Below are 21,328 nucleotides of genomic sequence, written 5' to 3'. Positions count from 1 at the left end.
CCTCCCACAATGCTTTTAACTTTCAGTGCAACACTGCTACTCCCATTTCAGTCCAGTTGGTCTTATCATTTACCTACAAATCCTCTGATAGATTTAACAGTGCTATCAACCTGGTCCAGACATTAGACATCTCCACCCACTCTCTGTCTTCTCTTAACTTCTGGCTTCTTTTCCACAGTCATATTAGCAAACACTTTATTGTTGTCTTTCTTATTCTCTCCCATTTTTGGCTTGCTTCCCCTGACATTGATTACTGTATCATTATCTTTTGGTTTTATTCTGGACTACCCCTTGCTTTCCCATAAAATATTTCAGTAGGAGAGAAAGCTTGGCTGAACTTCCAGTCTGTATTTTCATCTCTCTAGTCAGGTGTCTTCAGTAACTGAACATTCTATAGCTTGGTGCCAAAATAAATAATTTCATAAGGATTTTTGACTTGTGTTCAGTCAGTGTAACTAAGGCCACTCCATGCTGCTATCATTAAGGCAGGATATATCAAACATCCTAAGCCACAGGTGTGTTTTCAGCTTTGCTTGTACTTAATTGAAACAGGTGATTCAACAACATTGGTTTGATGGAAAAAAAAGCCACACTTCTCCGATGTAAGATCATAGAGAAATATAATAATTTTACATTATAGGCATAGATACATACACAATCCCTTAGTTATTGTCTTCTTTCTCACTGTCTATTGTTTCCTTTTCATCATCTGCCTTTTGTTTCCCTGGCTCTTGGTTATATCTTTCTATCTGATGCATCTGATGTTCTTTCATTCACATCAACCAATACATTTAGTAGGGCTCTATGTCTTTTAATGAACTGCTAAACACTCTGAGTAATCTAACCATAGTCATATTAATCTTTTGTGAGTGATTGGACTTCTACTAGGCTGATAAGACTTCTACTAGGCATTCTCTAATTCTTTCTGCAGACGAGCTATTTTAACTTGTGTTTGAATTTGGTTATAGCTCCTAGACAGGGTGCCCTACACTTTATCCACTGAACCTCAGCTGTGCTACATCTTTCACTGATGACCCCTCACAAGATTTTTTTTACTTTGTCTACCACTGCTCCATTTATCTTTATCTCCTAATCTACCTTCCACCTTTTTCTTTAATTCAGCCTTTTTCATAGCCTCAGCTCCTTGGCATTCCTAGTTATTTTTCTCTATAGACATCTGGAATTAACTGTGTCATATTCTTAATCAATGTGTATAACCAGGAACAGAACTTAAAGGTCAAGCTAAAGCAGCTACGGGTTTGGTCAAATGCCGTCAATATGCATTTTGCACCATTTTTGCTGCATCTGAACTCTACATCTTACATTCGCAAAAAAAATTGAAATGCTGCTTGTTGTCTTTTTCTGGAGTAACTCCTTCTCTTCCTATATGTTGTGTATGTCTTGTATGTCTATATCAATATCACTATCTATCTATGTATATAAACACTTCTATGTATCTATCTATATATCAATATATATCTATATATATATATATATATATATATATATATATATATATATATATATATAGATATATATATATATATACACACATATATATATAAATATATATATAATATTTATATATATATATATATATCAATGTATATTATCAATCTCTCTCTCTCTCTCTCTCTCTATATATATATATATATATATATACACACATATATATATAAATATATATATAATATTTATATATATATATATATATATCAATGTATATTATCAATCTCTCTCTCTGTCTCTCTCTCTCTATATATATATATATGTAGATGAGATACAGATATCAATCTATAATATATATATATATACATGTATATATATGTATATATATATATATATATATATATATATATATATATATATATATATAGATATAGATATATATATATATATATATATATATATATATATATATATATAGATAAATATAGATACACACTCACACACACACACACACACACACACACACACACACACACACACACACACACACACACACACATACATATATTTACCTGATTTACAAATTTGGATTAACAAGATGGTTATCTAGACACAGAAATAAGAAATAGGCCCTGCTCCATTTAGGATGACATAACTTGATATTGTCACACCAAACAAAAATCCATTCATGATTTTCTGTTTCAAACTCATGAGGCCTATAATCTTCCTACCCCACCCCCCTCACCCTACTGAGTTCTGTTTCCCAAGCTGCTGTACTGACCAACTCTTGTTTTAAGGAAGAGAACTTTACAGCCCATTCATTACCTAGAGCAAGAGATAAGTAATCTGTGACCGGAAGCCATCATCTTCATGCTAGGGTTTTGGGTATTAAGCCCTAACTCCTTCCTTGTAATCAGCTGCAAGCATGCAGTACTGTATTGTATTCTCACATGGTTTGACTGATCTCTTCCAATGCAGTAAAGAATATGCCACTACTTGCCTTTCAAATGATTATATTATAGTGCATTACATAAAGTAAGAAAAGAGACACTGTAATTCAAGGGGTGTAATATTTCTGTATTAAAATTATAGTCTAACTTTTCTACTTCTTTCTGATGTGGTTTAAACATAATCCATGATAGTATGGTATAATGGCAGTAAAAAGCATATGTTAATCATAATTCTGTGTCACACCATCTTATATTGTCAATAATTTGATTCTGTCAGTGCTATAAGTTAAAATAATTACTTTTTCACTGACAAATATTTTTAAGGACAATGCAGTAATATAGGAATCCCTGGTATGACATAGAAGGATGTTTGTTCAGTTATGAACTAAGATACAGGAAAAGTATGCAAGGCATGGACACATAGTCATGAGTTTACATCTGCCAGTATCTCTTGAGGGTGTGTAGAAGTGTTCCATGCACACCTGACATAAAATTTCCCATTGGAGACAAAGAACCAGTTACAAGAGGAATTAGCATGCAATGGGTTGGGAAAAGAAATAAGGTTTGCACTCCACAACAGGTGTGGGTAAGCCCCCAAATGCCAGTGTGTATTTTTACCATTTGGTCATCTTTGACAGCAATGGTGTGGAGTTAGGCCATAACTAACACAAGTGATTTCATCAAGCCACATTGCGATAACAGCTAACATGCCAGTTTAATTGCTGGTGCGTGGTAACCAATAACTTCCCCAGAACCTAAATTTGAAGAGTTACACTGGGATATCACCAATGCATATTAAAATATAATGGCAGAAATTATTACTAATAAGCTGGCTAAGTTTCAGCATCAAAAAAACACATATGTAAAAATTGTATTTTTCCATCTTAAGTCATACAGTGTCTTCCCTGATAACATTGTCTATTGCATAGACCTTTTAGAAGGATTTAGCTGATCTGTGGTTGGTAATAACTGCATTCATGTTATAGCAAACTGTCCAAATAATTAGCCACTTATTTGGCCTGTGTTTTTGTAGGAAAGTAGGTTGTTTAGCCAACAGCTATCAGGTCAGATTTTAAAAGTTCTGTTCAACCAGAAATTTAATGTTGAATATGCCCTCTGCAAGTGAATTCTGCTGCACATACAAACCCCCTGAGATGATCACAGTAATTAGCAGTGATACAAGACTTATACTGTCCTGAGCAAACTTGCTGAGAGGGCAAAGCTTTCCCATCAAAAGACTTCAGCAAATATTTTGTGAATGGACTACGGGACAAACAGTCCATTAAAAAAAGTACATTTGGAATGGCTTTCCTAAAAACATTCTAAGAATTTGCAGCTGTGCTAAAATATGGGATCCTCGATGAGCTGTTGGAGTACTAACTAATCAATACTGGAGAATTCTGAATTAGGAATTGTGACCATCAAGAAATACTGTCTATTGTACAGCCAGTGTTACACCCATCCACGAAATTAGGAAAAGAACTGATGAGAAAATCTTCTGTATGATGTCATATTTTGTGCCACTGAAAGTTCTCTGTAAGCCTGTAAAACCTATATCCAGGGGTAGTCCTTTATTAGTTTTATCACATCTGGTTCAAAGAAAGATATTAATTTGGTTAGGTGATTTTTGCCTTTAAAGGAAAATATTTTATTCTCATTTACAAGTTCATTTTTAGCATGTTTCAACACATAAGAGGAGACAGGTATTTATTTTTGGCAAAACTACTGTTTGTTGACTTCCAGTAAGTGATGGTCACAACATCATAATTACAAGGTCACTTGGTTGTGTTGTTTGATGCATTATATGTCAGTGCTGGCTAGGTCATAGACTGAGTGTAGTGCTAAGAGTCATAGAAGAGGGAGAAGATGCAGTTCATGCCTGCTTTGGAACTTTATTCCTTCTCTGCATTTGGGTGGCCTAGACACAGTTAATAGTTTGGTGATGTTTGATGTGCTGTCTTTATATGTTTCACAACCTTAGGAATGTTGCTGTTTTGAGTTGTGAACTCATAAACATTTTTCTTATTTTAATTTCACTTAACTGTATCAATTAAATGGTAAACAGTTATTTGTAATAAAACAGTTTCCTTTAATTGAAATCCAGAAAACGAAGCAAACAGAGCAACAGATAAGTCATACTGCATCATGCATTTAACTGTTTCTGAGTTCTGCAACTTCCTGCTCAAATGAGAAACATCCTTCAGTGAAAGCTGTCTCAAACAGTAGCTGACAATTACCTACAAGATATTCTTCTAAATATTTTAACATAAAAGGCATATTGCAGTCTGAGTAATAGGACGAGGTAATATTTATTGCATGATCTGTTTTCTGTGTATCGTTGCAGTTCTAATGATTGCTTTGTCCCTATACAGAAAATGCAACAGACAAATACCAGTAAAATAAAATGCATTTGTGGCATAACACAGCATTTAAATATAATCAGATTTAATTGACAACTGTGCTAAAGAGTTGCAATTATTTTCTGTTCCTTCTTACATCCTTCAGTTGCAAATGCTTGCAACAATAAAGTAGTGTTCAGAAAAACAATGCAAAAAAAAGAACAGAAAAAAGGAAAGAAATATTCTTACCTGTACAAAAGTATAGTCATCCTGGATAACTAAGGAATTTTCATCCATTCTGCCAGGAAATGGCCTTGTTCTGTTTCCTTCTGAGCAGTTTTGAACCTTACATGTTATGTATTCTGCAACTGCAAGACAAACAGATCATGAGCAATGTGCTTTAGAAAGGAGACATAATAAATCATTTTTTTCCTAGAGATTAACTGAAGAAATACTAATTTCTATAAAATATATCATGGTCTGTTACTGCACAGACAGGACAGCTGCCTGTGTTAACAGTGACATGAGTCTCATAACTATCATGGGTGCTGGAGACCTAGATGGGGTGTGGGAGAGATTAGCCTTTTAAGACTTCTTTTCACTGATGTCTGCAGTGGCTACTGGGGATAGTAAAGTGTAATGAATATCTGTTACAGACCTTGAACATACACAAGCAGTACATGCATGTGTGTGTGTATGTGTGTGTGTGGGGGGGGGGGGGGGGGGGTGGGAGGGTTCTATGTGACATGTGAAAATGAGAGACATCGATATTGGAGCTCATTGTACAAAGTATTAGCAGAAAAGGGCTATGACAGGTGCATAAAAAGTCTTAACCAATTAACATCTATGTGATGTAGAATGTCACACCTCTACTAACCTATAAAGATTGTTACATTACAAAGCATTTTCTAAGACATCAACTTAAAAAAATAACACAAAGAAATGCAAGTATTTTGTGAATAATAAAAACTATTTAAAACATACAAACAACAATGTTATGAGTAAAAAAGTCTTCTTTGCCTTGATAACAGTCAGTACTCTCACAGTCTTTACAGCAATGCTAGAATATATTATTATGAATACAAAGCCAGAATGACATTTTTATCCTATGTTTCACAAACAAATTGTCACGCCTTGGAAACTGTATACCCTAAATGTACTTTGTCAAATGAGGTTTGGTAACCGACCAATTTGTCCAGGGACATCTTCAGGTGGGGGGTAGGTAAGAATAGTAATGGAAATTAAGACGGTAGGGGAAGAAAGCTAGTTGGGGGAAGAAAGGGTTAATTTGGAAAGTAGGACGATGGGGAGGAAATGAGGTAACTGTAGGAAGGAACTTAAATGAGTTTTATATAAGTATAACTGGGTAAGGAATTACATTTTGGCATGAACGTGACAGATTACAGGTTTATGCCTGAGACTGCCTTTAGGTACACAGGTGTCAAGTAGGCCTTGGTTTAATAGTAGTGGGCAGGTGAAAGTGAGTAATGGTTACCTGGTAGGTGTTTTTTTTATTTTGTCCTTCTTCTCCATGATTACACTGTGGTACTGGCTGTTGCAGGGTTCAGAGGGAGTTCAGGCACTTTAATCTTGTAGTATAGTTGGGGCGGAGTGCTGCAAGATGGTCTGAGTCATGTGGAGGCTGCTTTGGGGTTGTAGTTGGTGGGGCTTGGGGTGGGACCATACCTTTCAATTGTACAGATTTTTGCTGAAGGTCCAGATTTTTGCCTCATAATTTTAGTCCATTTTCATAATAGTGTGATTTTTGGCAAGTTAGTGACTAATCATTATAGTTTTAAAATAATACCTTGCATGAAGTTCATGCTAATGCAAAATTCAGTATTCTAGCAACTTACTAAATCTGTAAGAACAATATTTAAAATTGTCACTATTTCAGGTCTTTGTTTCACTTTTATCTATGGCTTTGTCCAGATTTTTAGCTGTAAGAGATTGAGAGGTATGGGCCGTGGCATGTGGTGAATGTGGACTGCAGGCTGCAGGACCGGAGTACACAGTTCAGTTGTTGGCAGAGTGTGGGTTTGTTGGTGGAGTTCTCGAGGTTGCTGTTATCTCAGCTTTGCAGCTCAACTGTGGGGCTGTTTGTTTGGGAGGCATGGTGGTCTCAGTGCTTGGGAGCTGTACCTCACTGTTTCTGCTGCATGCAGGCCATTTGGGGGGCCATTTTGGTTGCTTCTTTGCGTGAGGCACACTCTGTTGTTGGTTGGTCGCTGCACATGCAAAGTGTAGGTTAGGGCTTCTTTGAAGAGGAAAATAGAAAAAGAAAAAAAATAGGAAATGTCATACAGATTTTCGCAGAATGTCTACATTTTTCTTCAGATGGGAGTTGGATGTTACGGCAAAAGAGAGTGCAGATTGATTGTTATCTGTTAATAGTCTCTCTCTCTCTCTCAACAGGGTGGTCAGATGTGATGGTGGTAGGATTCCTTGACATTTTATGCTGGTGCTAGTGAGAATCTAGCTGAGACTTGAGTTACTTTTCACAGGCTATGAGTTGCATTATTAGCATACTTCTCAATTGTACAGATTTTCACCTCATAATTTTATTCCATTTATGGAAGCAACATTCCTGCATGCCGACTTTTAATTTTTATGTTTTTTTTTTTTTTTTTTTTTTTTTTTTTAACTCTTCTGGATAGATGGTCAACCCAGGTAAGGGTTGAGAAGCATGAAATTACATTTTGCATTTTATCTTAAAGATAATTACCTACTATAACACTTCACCCATCAGACAACTGTAAGGTGTTCTTACACAGTTTTTTTTTTTCATACAGTGCAGGGAGACTCTGCAGTGTCAGCTGTGTTTCATTTTAACGTCTTCATTTGCTCCCTAAGAGCAACATAAAACTTGAATGGGAAAACTGGAAGTTATGCATTAGTCTAGGATGCCCCTTTTGTTTGTCTACTCACTTGCCAAGAAACATGAATATATAAAAATAAACTGATGCTCTCTATCTATGCAGAACCTTTCCTAAAATCAACACAAGACCAAGTCAGTTTTAATGAAATTGCTCTAGTCGGTTGATACTAAATCATAAAATGTTTCTAGAGTATGCCACAGTCTCATACAACTAGTGGGGGTGTTCAGGAGGGGGAGTAAGTTGGTAAGACCAATAGTTAGTAATTGGGCCTATTTTGGTCCTGTGTCCCACTGCGCATTATGCATTTGTTCCAGATTTATTGCTTTAAATACTGGAGAGGTACGTGGGGGTGGTATGGAGGTTTTGTTGGTGCCCCTTCTTAAAGAAAGTGAGAGAAAAAAAGGGGGTGGAGAAAGGGAAGGGGAACAAAGGACAAGTGAGGTTTTCTACAGATGCATGGGTGGAGCGTTGAAGGCTGCAGACCCCCATTCCTTATGGTGTGTGGAGAGTTGAAGGCTGCAGACCCCCATTCCTTATGGTGTGTGGAGCGTTGAAGGCTGCAGACCCCCATTCCTTATGGTGTGTGGATGACTGGTTTCCTGTTTTGTTGTCTGGTGGGGTGGTTGTTGGTGGGGGTGGTGGGACACTGCACCCTTTCTGTGTTAATGTGGTTCCACTTAAGTCACAACTAGCTTTTTGTGGGCCACAAGCTGTGCATAGTAACAGCTGCCTTCCCTGCATGCATGGTACTGTAAATAGTGTGGAAGACTGGGTTAGCATTATAACTGTCCAGAATTTGCCTCATAGTTTTGGACTGTTCCTCATAAAATCTGTGTGTTGTTGTTTTCTAGCAAATCCTTTGGATGATCTGAAGACTGAAGTCACTAAATAAGGTCAGTTTCAAACATCATATCCTCAGAAAGTGCATGTTGGACAAATCCTGTTATTCTAGCAATTTTTTCAGTTTGTAAGAGCAACATTTAAAATCTGTCCTTCTTTTAGGTTTTTGTCCCCCATTATGTCAGGCTTCGTTATACCTGTTAACTGTACAGATTTTGCATAATGTTCAGATTTTTACCTCATATTTTAATCTGTTTTTCATACAACTGTCGTTATCTGGCAATTAGTGGCAAATCATTAAAGACTGAAATTGCAAATTGATGACAAAAAGTTGAGTTTCAGAGTTTCAGTCTTCATACCCTTCAGAAATTCATGCTAATGCAAAATCTTTTATCCTATCAACTTTTTGTGATGGTAGGATTAAAAAATGTTCCCTACTTCTGGACCTCTGTCCCCTTTTTATTTATGGCTTGTGCACCTTTATTGCTCTAAGAGGTTGAGAGATATGGGCTTTGCCCAGATTTCCTGGGCTAAGAGGTTGAGAGGTATATATTTGTTAAGAGTTCTTTACTTCTTGGAGGTTTTGTCATTGCTTGCAAGCTAGAGTGGAGTAATAGGGACAGAATGTGACATGCACACAAAAAAAAAATGGAGGGGGATCCTTTGGAAGGGGAAAATGGTGGTGGGCAAGGCTGAAGTTCTAAAGAGGCAGGGTGATATGCCACATATCACCATATTCACATTTCATGCCACCCATCAGACGAAACCACAGGATTTCACTGCAGAGATGAGAGTAACAGGGTAGGCCAAAACATGTAAAAAATCTCCTGCTGATGGCCCCCAGATGCCCTTAAGTTTCATGGCAACACAAGCTACTTCAGACAAAGTTTGGGAAATAAATGGAGAGGTGATAGACCCAGTGTGGACAGTGGGCACTGGGTAGGAAGGCCATGGGATGAAGTAGGGAGTAGAGGTATGAAGAGCTCAAAAAAAATAAAACTGTTTGGTGCTAATTTGAGCTGTACTGACAGATGCACCACAGAGTGCAGGAATGTCCTGAGTTGTACAATGGTTCAAATTTTAAAACTGCAGAATTTTCCACCTACACAAAATTTGTCTGATTATTGGAGACCTAAAGGAGCCATCCTACTCCTATAAATTAATTTTGCTTTCATTGTCATAGGAAGCAACCTGAGGCACAACTCCCAGGCAGCATGTGCTTAGCAGGTACCAAAGCAGTTCCAGGATCAGAAGCAAAGTCCCAGATGTGGGCAGGTAGCTACTGGCTGGTGGGGGGTTGAAGTTTACTGAATATCTCTTTCACTGACTTCACTAGCGTGCTTGCATTCATTTATCCTCATGGTCACAATTGAGGTTATTTGCACAAATTTGCGCTAATTTGTTTCCTGAGAAGTTCGCAGTCAAAGGGTGTTGTACATAATGCTAGGTATGGAACCCTTTCAGTGAGTTGAAGTGGTAAGTAAATAGATACCGAAAAAGAGGGTTCTGCATGTGTTTTTTTTTTGTGAGAATGAGTGGTTGTGTGTAGATGGTGGCTTTTCTGTGGCAGCAACTGCCAGTACTATGTGCACATTACTCATCTGAAGCTTGTGGCAAGTTTTGGTAATGTTATGAGAGGTTATGTTAAGTAAACCCTCCCATTTTAAAACAGATGGCATTGCAGGCTTCGTAATTTATTGTGTTGGCAGAAGCATGGAATGGTTTCATTTCTTTACCCTGATTATTGCCTTTCCTTCCATCTCCATAGTGAGGAATGCTACCACTTACAATGGGATACAAATGGATGAACGTTGGAGCATCTTCCAATGGCTTACTAACAACATTATCTAGGATGCACATAGGATGGCTAAAGTGTGATAATTTTATTTATAGAATAGGCCTTTTAAGAAACAATGATTCAGTTATATTTACCATTGATATCAGTTAAATTGCTTACATGGAATGTGTGATAGACTTTTTAGATGTAGAGTTTTGAGGAACATAAACTTTTATCAGATGGGAAAGGCTGTTATTAAGAAGTTTTGTTTTGTGTGTGGGCAGGGGATTTACACTTTGCTTTTCTTTTGCAGATGGGGTAGTGCAGAGTGCACATCAGTCAGTGGCCTGAAGTAAGTGGACTCGGAAGGTGATGGATTCTGCTGAAGTAGATGTCCCAGCTGCTGGAGTAGTGCTCATTGAGGTTACAGGTAATCTTACTTTATTTGGTGTTCAATAAGGTACATCAGAGTTAGTGCAGTTTGGGAGTAGTGTGATGGCAGTTGAGGATAAGGTATGTCAGGGGGAGGGTATAGCAGGTTTGGGGATTGTTTATGGGGAGTTAGAGAATGTCCACAGGTGGGGTGGAGGCACAACAATGTGATGGTGGGTCGGATATTGTGGGCATAGTAGCTGGGTTTGAGTTTTCATGTGGCAAGGCTATGCAGAGGGGTTGCTCGGTGGTCTGTGCTACTTTGAGAGTTTAGCACTGTTCTTTGTTGGATGTGGCAGTGTGAGGAATGGGTTTCCATTGTTTAAGCAGAAGTTTGAAGGTTAAGCAAGACATTGTTTCTTGGGTTGCTAGTGGAGGCAGGCCATGGTTTGTTTGATTTACCAGTTGTGTGTGTTATTAAAAAAAAACTCAAGGGGTTTACATTTCTGGACAAGGGCAGATTAGGGGTGCGTTTAGCTTGATTAGTATAGTTGCACAGGTGACAGGGTTATGTGGATCTACAAAATCTTGGAGAGTGGTTTATATGCTTAAAGGTTTGGGGAAGGTTGCATAGTGTGAAGACTGACAGACTGTGGCTATTGTCAAGATAAGTTTTGTTGTGAGGGTTGGCGTTGGGAACTAGAGATGTATTGGGTTATAGTCTGGGGGTATTGGCTTTATAGATGTATTAAAGTCATTGAAGAGAGTGGTTTGTTGGTTAGCAAATGCTATTCTGGTCATTATATATTTTGCCTTAGATATTGGACATAGTGGCTAGATTAGTATTTAATTGACTTTTTAGAAAGGAAATTTCATGTTGGTCATTATTATATCCTTTGGGTGGCACAAGGACATTGTGGTTTGATAGGATAGATGCAGTTGAGCTTGCATTGTTTCGGATGGTTTGGGGATTTTAGTGTTTTGGTGGTACATTTAGCAGTAATGATGTGGGAACCATTTGGAACTGTTTCCTTTGGAATTGCTTGCTGCTCATATATTTCTGCTGCTATTTGACATATTGCTGCTATCTGTGAATTGTCTGGTCATCTGGGACTGTTCCAGGTTTCTAAGGTCTATTGCTTCAACATTGTTGTACTGACCATTTGGAACTGTTATCTTGGAACTGTTTGCACTTGTACATTTCTGCGGCTTTTATATCACTGCTGCTACCTGTGGATTATTTGGCTATCTGGGACTGTTCCAGTTTGTAAGGTTTTTTGCCTTAATATTGCTGCTATTCTGCTTTAGGCTGTGGTTTCAGCCATTTTTAATACTGTTTTTACTGTGTTGAATAAAACAGTGATAAACTATGATCAGAGAATTTATTACAGGCTTTAGAAATTTACCCAGGTGGAATTTTGTGTTTTAATGATGTGGGAATATTTACAAATCTACCATGTTACTAGGATAAGTGATGATATGTTTGATTTCCAGAGATTATACACGGGTATGGGTATTGCTTTGGCATTGGAGAGGGATCATCAGTTTGTTTGGCTGTTTAGGCACCTGACTGCTTTGGGTATTTATTTACGTGACAGGAATTTGGGAGGATGATGACAGGGAACCAGTTTGGTTCAGAGAGGATGGAGTACACTGAATGATGTTTGGTTTCAATCTTTATAAGGTATGATCAGGTTTGCTTTGGAAGGTTTTGTTGGAAGTTTTGGTATGAAGGAGGGGGAACAGCCTGTTTAGGCTGGTGGGTGGAGAAGAGGGGCAGGCCTGCCTCTCTTCTGTTCCCCCTCTGGGGATTTCATGAGTTGGGAAATGAAAAGAGAGCCACTGGACGCTGCTTGATAAGTAAAAGTAAGCAAGCAGAGGTAATGACACTGCTTATGTGGCTGGATGTTTAATTCAAGAAGTGGGAAATGAAAGTGAGCAGTAGGATGCTGCTTGATAAGTAAAACGTGAGTGGGGGTAAGGATACTGCTTATTTGGTTAGGATGAGCGAGGCCACTCTGCCCTAGTTAACAGTTATATGGATGTTTATGCTATGACTGTTCAGGGTGACCGAGGTCACATTGCCCTAGTTAACAGTTATATGGATGTTTATGCTATGATTGGCCAGGGTGAACGAGGTCACGTTGCCCTAGCTAACGGCTATATGGATGTTTATGTTGTGATTAATAAATTATAAATATTGGACGACAGTTATGTTTATGGAAGTTAATAAAGGGAGTCAAATGTCATTTGGTGTGAGGTGTGTTTATTAAAGGGGATCGGGACAAGTTACTTTGTTAGCTACAACTAAACTTTCATATAACAACAAAAAGTTCCTTTCAATATGCATGCCTACGAAGATATTTGCAGAAATATGAAGGATTATGTTTATTTGTATAATTAACAATATGAATATCCGTTATCTCTCAAGATGTGCAACTTAGACTGCAAATATCAATGGCATTTTTCTATAGTAACATTCAAGGTTTCATCTGATGCAATGCAATAGTTTGTAAGTCATTCAGTTTTAGAACTATTAAGTACATATAGAAATAGTTCATATTTTCATAATTACAAGCAAATAACTACCAATGTCTCCAGTATAGTATACTGTAATTGTACGTTGACAATGTACTTTTTTTTTCTCCAACCAGGATAATTCACACTATGTCCCTCAACAGCATGTAAGCCGCTCAGTTATGAAAACATGAATGCAAACATGAAAATATGAATAATGACAGAAAATCAGTCATTTGTTTTTTCATGGTAGAACATCAACAATGTTAGCATCATTTTGTTAATTATACCTTGCACTTTCTAATACTGTCTATTAGTAATTTGTTACTCATCTGGTTAAGGATGACAAACCCAAAAAATGCCTGAATGCCATAAGAAGCTATGGGTGTTAACTGGAAGAATACAAAAAGGCACTATATGTTTGAATAAGAGGGCTGCAAAATATACAAACAATTGAAACATGCAGGAAATTAGCAAGTAGTTGACCAATAAGAAATATTTAAAAATCTTTCTACTACCTATATTTTAGTCTATATTTAATATATTGGAACAAAAGTGTGAATTTCACATTTGTCAAAAAGGAAAACTGCTAGAATCATTTTGTTAACATGTACTCAAGTTATAAACTGCTGACCTGTAGAAGAATTAGAGTGTTTGAAGTTCAGATTATAACATGAATATAAATATCAGTATATACAGAAACATTATAAACTACATGCCAGGTGGCTATAAGTGGGCATTTTGTCCTCATAACCTTCAAACAAATTAACTGCTTTCACAGCTGAAAGTAGTAGGGAACAGATGAATGTAAGTGCCACCCCCATAATTTCTATTTACAAGTACTGACTCTGATGTGAATACAGGCTGAGTTTACAACAAGAATACAGCTTTTCACTGCAGAGCCTGCAACTCCATATTTGGGCTTTAAAATCTGGAACACAGTGCATGTTTTGTAAAAGTTAGCAATTCTATACTTGTTTTCACATAATGAGAAAGGTGTTCCCTAACTGTGATATCTATAGTGCAGAGCGGTACTCTAGCTTTTTTTTAACAGGTTTATTGTTTTAACATATAAGAGAAATATCATAACAATTTTATACAAGTAATTAAAAATAGGTATTATTATAATATTCAACAAAACAACTAAAGTATTTACAAAGACATCCACTACAATCAGATCAATTAATTAAACTAAAATACCATGCTATTGAAATTAAAATTTTTTTAACAAATTTTGTAAATTATCCCATACAATAAAATAAGATGTTTTTCTATTTGTTCTAGTCCTAATTGTGTTTATTTCCATATGGCACACTATATTCATAACATTTTTAAATTCATTGAACGAAGGAGGTGTATCTGAAATCCAATTTCTAGTTATTATTTTCCTAGCCACTGCTAGAATAGACCATAACAAGGGAAGCTTAACCTTTTTAACACTTTGAGGTACAGGTGTGTTGAATAATATAAGAGATTTAGAAATAACTCCCAAATTTATTTACTTAATTACTTATCTAGTTTTACTTCCCTTTTCATATTAGTAACACTCAACGCGAAGCAATTCTATCTGCAAATGTTTGTACAGTCATATATGCAAAAAACTCTGCATGCACAATTTAACACAATCAAAGCAATACTTTGAGCCAGTAGTTAAACAGACAGATTTACTTGTAACACTAGCAGACCAAATTTTGTAAAAGCATAATAAAATGAATATGTATTATTGATGGATGTCTAATATGAATAAAGAATCGAATGACAAGTTCAAATGTTGCACTGCACATTTCAGCAGAAAGTAGCTGGGTCAGTTTTGCCATCATCACGATAAATACTCATGAATGTGTGCATTGTCCAGGGTTTGAAATAACAGCAATAAGGGTTATAAAGTGTACATACATATGCATAAATGTATATGCACAGAAACAATCTTTAAACACATAGACCTAAAACCATAATATTGAAAGGCCAAAACACTGGAGACCAAGATGTCTAAATCTCTTGAATACTAAATCTCTTTACCAGTGTAAGCCAAACATGTGTCCTGCAGGAGTGAGTGCTAACATAAGCCCTGCAAGAGAGAAAATCCAGGAGTTTGATACTGTGGTCTTTAGCGTTTTGGTCTTTTGATATTATGGTCTCAGGATTATGAGCTTCAAGATTGTGGGTCTCAAGATTGTGATAGTAAACCATATGTAAGGTCAGCAGTTAGTTCAAAGTATTAAGGCTATGAGCTTTTAAAAACCCGCTACCTGTTATCCTGGGTTGATACCCAAAGGCTAAATGTAAGCCTGAATTTCTTCAAAGTAGGAAGAGGAAAATTCTGCAGTGGAATCATATTTAAGCTATCTGTGTTTTGCAGCTAAATCGTACACCACACTATATTTCAGGAAGATCATAGGAGGTTCATAGGTTTATAGGTAGGTACTAGGCTATCTGCCCGATCTGTGGTGGTGGTGCTGCGGTAGCATTGTTGCCTCACAGTAAGATGCTGTCCTGTTTGATTCTCAGCTAGAGCGTCTTCTGTGTGGAGACATGCATGAATGGACGTACCTTCGTTGAAGGTTGTGCATCAGGGCTGGCAACTCGGCACGTAAAAATCTACTGCCAATCATTAGCGGACCGGAGTTCCGCTGTGGCGACCCCTAACCGGGAAAAGCCGAAAGACACAACAACAACAACTAGGCTATCTGCCCGAGGGCATTTATAAGCCGAGCCAGAGTGTGTCGGCTTTCGACGCCCCACTGATTAATTAACTGATCCTCTGTCAAGCAGAGCCAATGAAGTGATCCCAGGGGTGTATTTTCTGTTACCCATCCACTTGTCAAGGTTTCTCTTGAAGAGTGTTTAGTGAGGGGCTCTGCCTAATGTAGTTTGGAATTTTGTTCCAAAGCATGGGGAGTCTCTGTGGCAGGACTCTATCCCTCCAGCATATTCTATTTATTGTTGTGGCAAGGTTTAGCTCACTAGAGCGTGTGGCTCGCAGTGACTTGGATTTCTTTAGGGGGAGCATGTCTATCAATTCTGAGGTGGACATGGCTTTGTAAGTCAGGCAGATATCACCTCTGAGTAAGCGATATGCCACTGAGTACAGCCAAAGTTTTTTCAGTTGGGCTGGATAAGACATATGTTTGAGGCCAGTAATCCTCTTGGTGAGGGACTTTTGTGGTCTTTCCAGCTGTTGGAAGTGTCTTGTGAGGAACATTCCAAATGGGGCATTGTACTCTATGATGGGTCTGATAAGTGATGAGTAGAGGGGCACTATAACCTTTTTATTTCTAGATGCAAACCCTTTAGTAATTAAATGTGCCACATAGAAGGATTTCCTAACTACTTTGGCAATATGATTGTCAAAGGAGAGATTACTCTCTACCTGAGTCCCCAGATCTCTTATTACCTCTTCTGTATTAAGGGGGCTGCCACCTATGCGATAATTCGTGGGTGTTTTGCTTTTCCCAAATGAGATGACTATGCATTTTTTGGCATTTAGCTTGAGGCCATGACTTTGACACCAGGTGTCCGTCTCAGTAAGGCCCTTTTGGAGGATGTCTGTGTCAGCCGAAGAGTCAGCTATTGCTCCCAGTTTGCAGTCATTGGCGAACTTGATTAGCCATAGTCCTACTGTATTTGCCTGTACTTCTGAGAAGTATATGCCAGACAGTAGGGGTCCCAGGACCAAGCCTTGCGGGATACCACTTGTGACTGGTTTAGAGTCGGACCTGGAGCCTGCTATTCTTACCATGTGAGTTCTTTCTGTAAGCCAGTTGGCAACCCATCTTGTGATGTAGGGGTCTATGTTCAGGCTGGTGAGTTTTTCTGTAATGCCAGAGTGGGGAATGGTGTCAAAAGCCTTGGCGAGGTCAAGGTAGGCTGTGTGAACAACCTTTCCCTCGTCTATGGCCTTGGTGACTGTCTCAAAGAAGTCAACCAGGTTTAGTAGACATGATCTTCCCTTAACAAAGCCAAACTGGGTCGGGTCAAGTGTTTGGAGGTTCCTAATGTCTTTGTTAATGAGTTCCATGATGGTGAGCTCCATAGCCTTGCAGACCAGGCTAGTCAGGCTTATGGGGCTTACCATGGTCAGTTGTGGCCCCTTCTTTGTGGAGTGGAATAACCTTTGCTGTGCACCATTCTATGGGCACATAGCCTATGGAGAGGCCGAGGTTGAACAGCATGTTTAGGTAGGGGGTTAGTTCATTCTATTGTTCGTGCAAGACGCAGCCTGGGACACCATATGGCCCCATTGACACTGTGTTTTTAGCTTTTGAAAGGGGTGTTTTCACCTGTGTGTCTGTGATTTCTGGGACACTACACTTTTCCAGTATTGTTGTGGATCCTTTTGGGGGTGAGAGAGGGGTGAAGTTTGCACTGAATATATCTGCCAGGATGTTGGAAATATCAGTAGGTTCAGTATATTTTCTGCTATTTTGCACTAGTTCAATGCATATCTGTGAGTTGCCACTTAGATTCTTAACATAGCTAGAGAAGGCTTTGTGGTTATCTTTTGAATCCTTAGCTATTTTTCTTTCAAAGTTAGCCTTGGATGCTTTTATGAGGGACCTTCATTTCTTACTGATACAGATCAGGGATGTCTTTCCTTCTTGGGATTTGCTTTTATTCTGAACTAGTTTCCTCCTTCTATTGTATAGCCTGTTTATGGCAGGGGTCCACCAGACTGGTTTTCTTCTCTTAGAAGAGTGTGTCTTGGTTTTCCTAGAGATGGCATGATCCATGCATCCTTGTAGGTGCTCATAGAGTGCATTTGTAAAGGTTTCTGCATTTTGGGCAGCGTTATCCTTTAGCGTGGGGGCTGTGAAACTTACCACTTCTGTCTTAAGTAAGGTGAAGTTTGCTTTAGAAACATTTTTTACTGTGGTTTCCTTAGTTGGGGGTGGTGGTGGGTGTGGACATCCAGAGTGATTAGTTTATTGTCTGATCTAACCAGTGACGGGTTGACCTCCGGTGTGGAAAACCTGTCGCCCATGTTGGTGATGACCAGGTCTAATATGTTTTCACCTCTGGTAGGAGAGTTTACCAGCTGATCCAGAGCATTTGAATTGATGAATTCCAGGAAGCACTGGGCCTGGGAGTTTGTACTTGAGTAGTTTTCCCAGTTAATGGTAGGGTAATTGAAATTGCCCAATATCAGGGTGTTTGGTAGGACCTTCATGTTTTCCAGTGTCTCCAGAAAGGTGGAGTGGTGGTCCTGGGTCATGGAGTGTGATCTGTAGCAGGCCACAATTTGCACTGCAGATTTGCCTGATGTTAGTTGCACGTGAATGATGTCAGAGGTATCATGCTGCACTACTAACCTGGAGGTGTAGGTATCCTTGATGAATATGGATACACCCCCTCCTTTTGTGTTTCGGTCCATGTTCTGTGGCCAAAACATGTGGTATGAGTTGTAGCCCAGTAGTGCTGGGGTGCTCTCTGGAGCCTTGAACCAGGTTTCAGTTACTGCACAGACGTCAACGTTCTCCATACTGAGGAGTGCTTCGAGCATATGCATTTTGAGATTTAAACTCCTGGCGTTGAGCAGCATAACCCTCAGTTTTTGGTTAATTGTGCTGTTTATGGAGGTGGTTTTGACTTTTGAGCCTTGCATAAAAAAGCACTATGGGGGCTGCAACAGCCTTGTCCAGTATTCGAAAGCCTAGGGGTGACAGGTGCAAGCCGTCTCTTGCGAAGCAATGCAGCTTGTTGAGCATGTCATCCCAAGCTGACATAGACACTGGATCCCCTTTGAATGACAACAGAAGCTTAGCCAATTATTGAAATTGATCATTTTTTCTTTATACTGAGGTATCATTCTTGGTGAGGGCAGGATGCTGCTCAGGGTCAGGGTCATACCAGCCTGGGCTACATGATCAGAGAGCTCTTCCATGTCTCTTTTCATTCAGTCCAGGGAGGTACGTCTCAGGTCATTCACACCAACATGAACAATGACAGAGTCATATTTGTACTTGTTCTGGAGTGACCTGAGTGCTTGTGTTATGTGGTGTATTCTGGCTCCTGACAGGCAACTAACAGTAACCTTCTGCTTGTCCAGCCTAGTAAGTGGGACGTCAGTGTGCCTGACTATAGAGTCACCTATTACTAGTGTGTTAGGTTTGTTATTTTGCCTTAAGGGCTGTGATTGTGCGGCACACTGATTTTGTGTTTTATGTATTGTCTGGTTTGTGATGGGAGGTGCAGGTTGTTTGGGTGTCTGCTTTGGAGGTCTCTGATGCTTTTGGAGGTTTTTATTTACAGCCTCCGAGTATGATCTCGTGTATTTATGTGCATTTTTTGCCAGTGCTGGTTTAGTAGGTCTATGTGTGGCTGGAAGTGTGGTGTAAGTGTTATCCTTCTCCTCTTGACTGTCTGTTCCAGTCTTGGGTGGAGACAGCTTAGCCTCCAGTTTGGCTGTATAATTACATCTCTCGAATATGTTAGTGTTTTGTGGTAGGAGGAGAGGGTTGTCTGTGTACATGAGGCAGTTGTAACATTGCCTCAGGATACCCAGATTCACCAGCTGGACTGGAGAGTACACCTGAAATTGCCCTTTGGGCATGCTTGAATAGTAGGGTGAGCTGCTTAGTCGCTTGGTTGGTGAGTGGTGAATAAAGAGCCTTGCCCTGCTGGGCAATCAAGTGTCAGGGTATATTACTGCTTGCTATTAGGTCTGAGCAAGTGCTGGGCTGTAGGATGCTTTTTGAGTGCTTAGGTTGAAAGTTAGACTAGTTTCAAGGGAAAAACTGAAGATGAGACTTAGTTGAGCGGGGAGTAATTTAACCTTAGCTAACCGGCGCTGCCCGGTGAACAAAACGCTGCAAACATGGTTTTTATAGCAGGGAAATGAAAGAGATAGAAATTATCCCAAAATGTCCAATAAACTACTAACTTCTGGGCTGGAACCACTCCTCCAGGGACAGATAGGCTGCTCAAAGCTCCCCTCTCTCACAGGTGAACAGAGAAACTTCCTTCTATCCAAGTAAGGTATGGGCAACTCAGAAACTTGTAACACAGCCCTGAATTCAGCACTAGCCTGAAAACTGGACTATACTAGCTTAGAAAGGCTGGAAACAAGGAATTTTCTAGGGTTTTTTTTTGTTTTTTGTTTTTTAAAGATAAGGCAAAAACAGTAAAAAAATACACTTAAAACAGCTTTAAACGACTACAAATCATCAGAAAAGGCTATCGCAGTTTAGTGTGTAGCCTACAATAGTTAAATTATTTCAACAAAATACAACTTTTTAAAAGTGCAGGCAGTCAAATAAGTACAATATGTGAAAAAACAAGCTTTTAAATTACAATAAACGCTGGAAAATCAGTGTTTAGGTGGAAAGCAGTTAAGTACAGAAAACTGATACTTAATCACAAAGTCTGTCTTCTAAGCTAGAAGGCTTGTATCATTTTAAGGCTTTCTAGTGCTTTCCAGTATGTTAGTTACAAGAAAGATGGGAAACAAGCGCAGATGTGGTCTTTTAAACCAGAAAGTTGAAAGAGAAGGACAGACTGTCCAAATGGTCAATAAACTACAATTTCTGAGCCAAGAACCACTCCTCTTGTGGTAAACAGGCTACCTAGTGCTTACCACTCCCACTGATAAGCTAGAAGGTTTTCTTCCAATGCAGAAAGGCTTGCAGGGCTCAGAAGCTTACCAACAGTCCTGGATACAGCAACTCTGTATCTGGACTAGGCTAGTTACAGGAAAGGTGGGGCACGAGTGCAAGTGCGGCTTTTAAACCAGAAAGTTGAAAGAGATGGAAAAGCTTCCCAAACAGCCAATAAACTATCATTTCTGGGCCAGAAACCACTCCTCATGTGGTAGATAGGTTACCTAGTGCTTACCACTCCCACTGATAAGCTAGAAGGCTTCTCTCCAACACAGAAGGACTTGGGGGGCTCAGAAGCTTACCAACAGTCCTGGATACAGCAAATCTGTACCTGGACTACACTAGTTACAGGAAAGGCGGGTACCAAACGCAAACATGGGCTTTTAAACCAGAAAGTAGAAAGAGATGGAAAAACTGCCCAAACGGCCAATGAACTACAATTTCTGGGCCAAAACCCACTCTCCCTGTGGTAGATAGGTTACCTAGTGCTTTCCACTCCCACTGATAAGCTAGAAGGCTTCTCTCCAACACAGAAAGGCTTGGGGGACTCAGAAGCTTACCAACAGTCCTAGATACAGCAAGTCTGTATCTGGACTAGGCTAGTTACAGG

General features: G+C 39.0%; 1 protein-coding gene across 1 annotated transcript in view; it reads right to left on the bottom strand.

Annotated features, from left to right (window-relative positions):
* LOC122788639 (VPS10 domain-containing receptor SorCS1-like) overlaps positions 1–21,328 on the bottom strand; it is a 1,297,464-nt gene that overhangs the window by 1,148,698 nt on the left and 127,438 nt on the right. Inside the window, exon 3 of the mRNA XM_044055539.1 lies at positions 4,988–5,106. Within this exon, the coding sequence (XP_043911474.1) occupies positions 4,988–5,106 (119 nt within the window). The remainder of the gene's footprint in view (positions 1–4,987; positions 5,107–21,328) is intronic.

Source organism: Protopterus annectens, chromosome 14.part0, assembly GCF_019279795.1.
Source record: "Protopterus annectens isolate FY-2018-M chromosome 14.part0, PAN1.0, whole genome shotgun sequence".
NCBI classification, from domain to species: domain Eukaryota; kingdom Metazoa; phylum Chordata; order Ceratodontiformes; family Protopteridae; genus Protopterus; species Protopterus annectens.
Note: the sequence above shows the minus strand (reverse complement) of the source record. Positions and strands in the feature narration are given on the sequence as shown.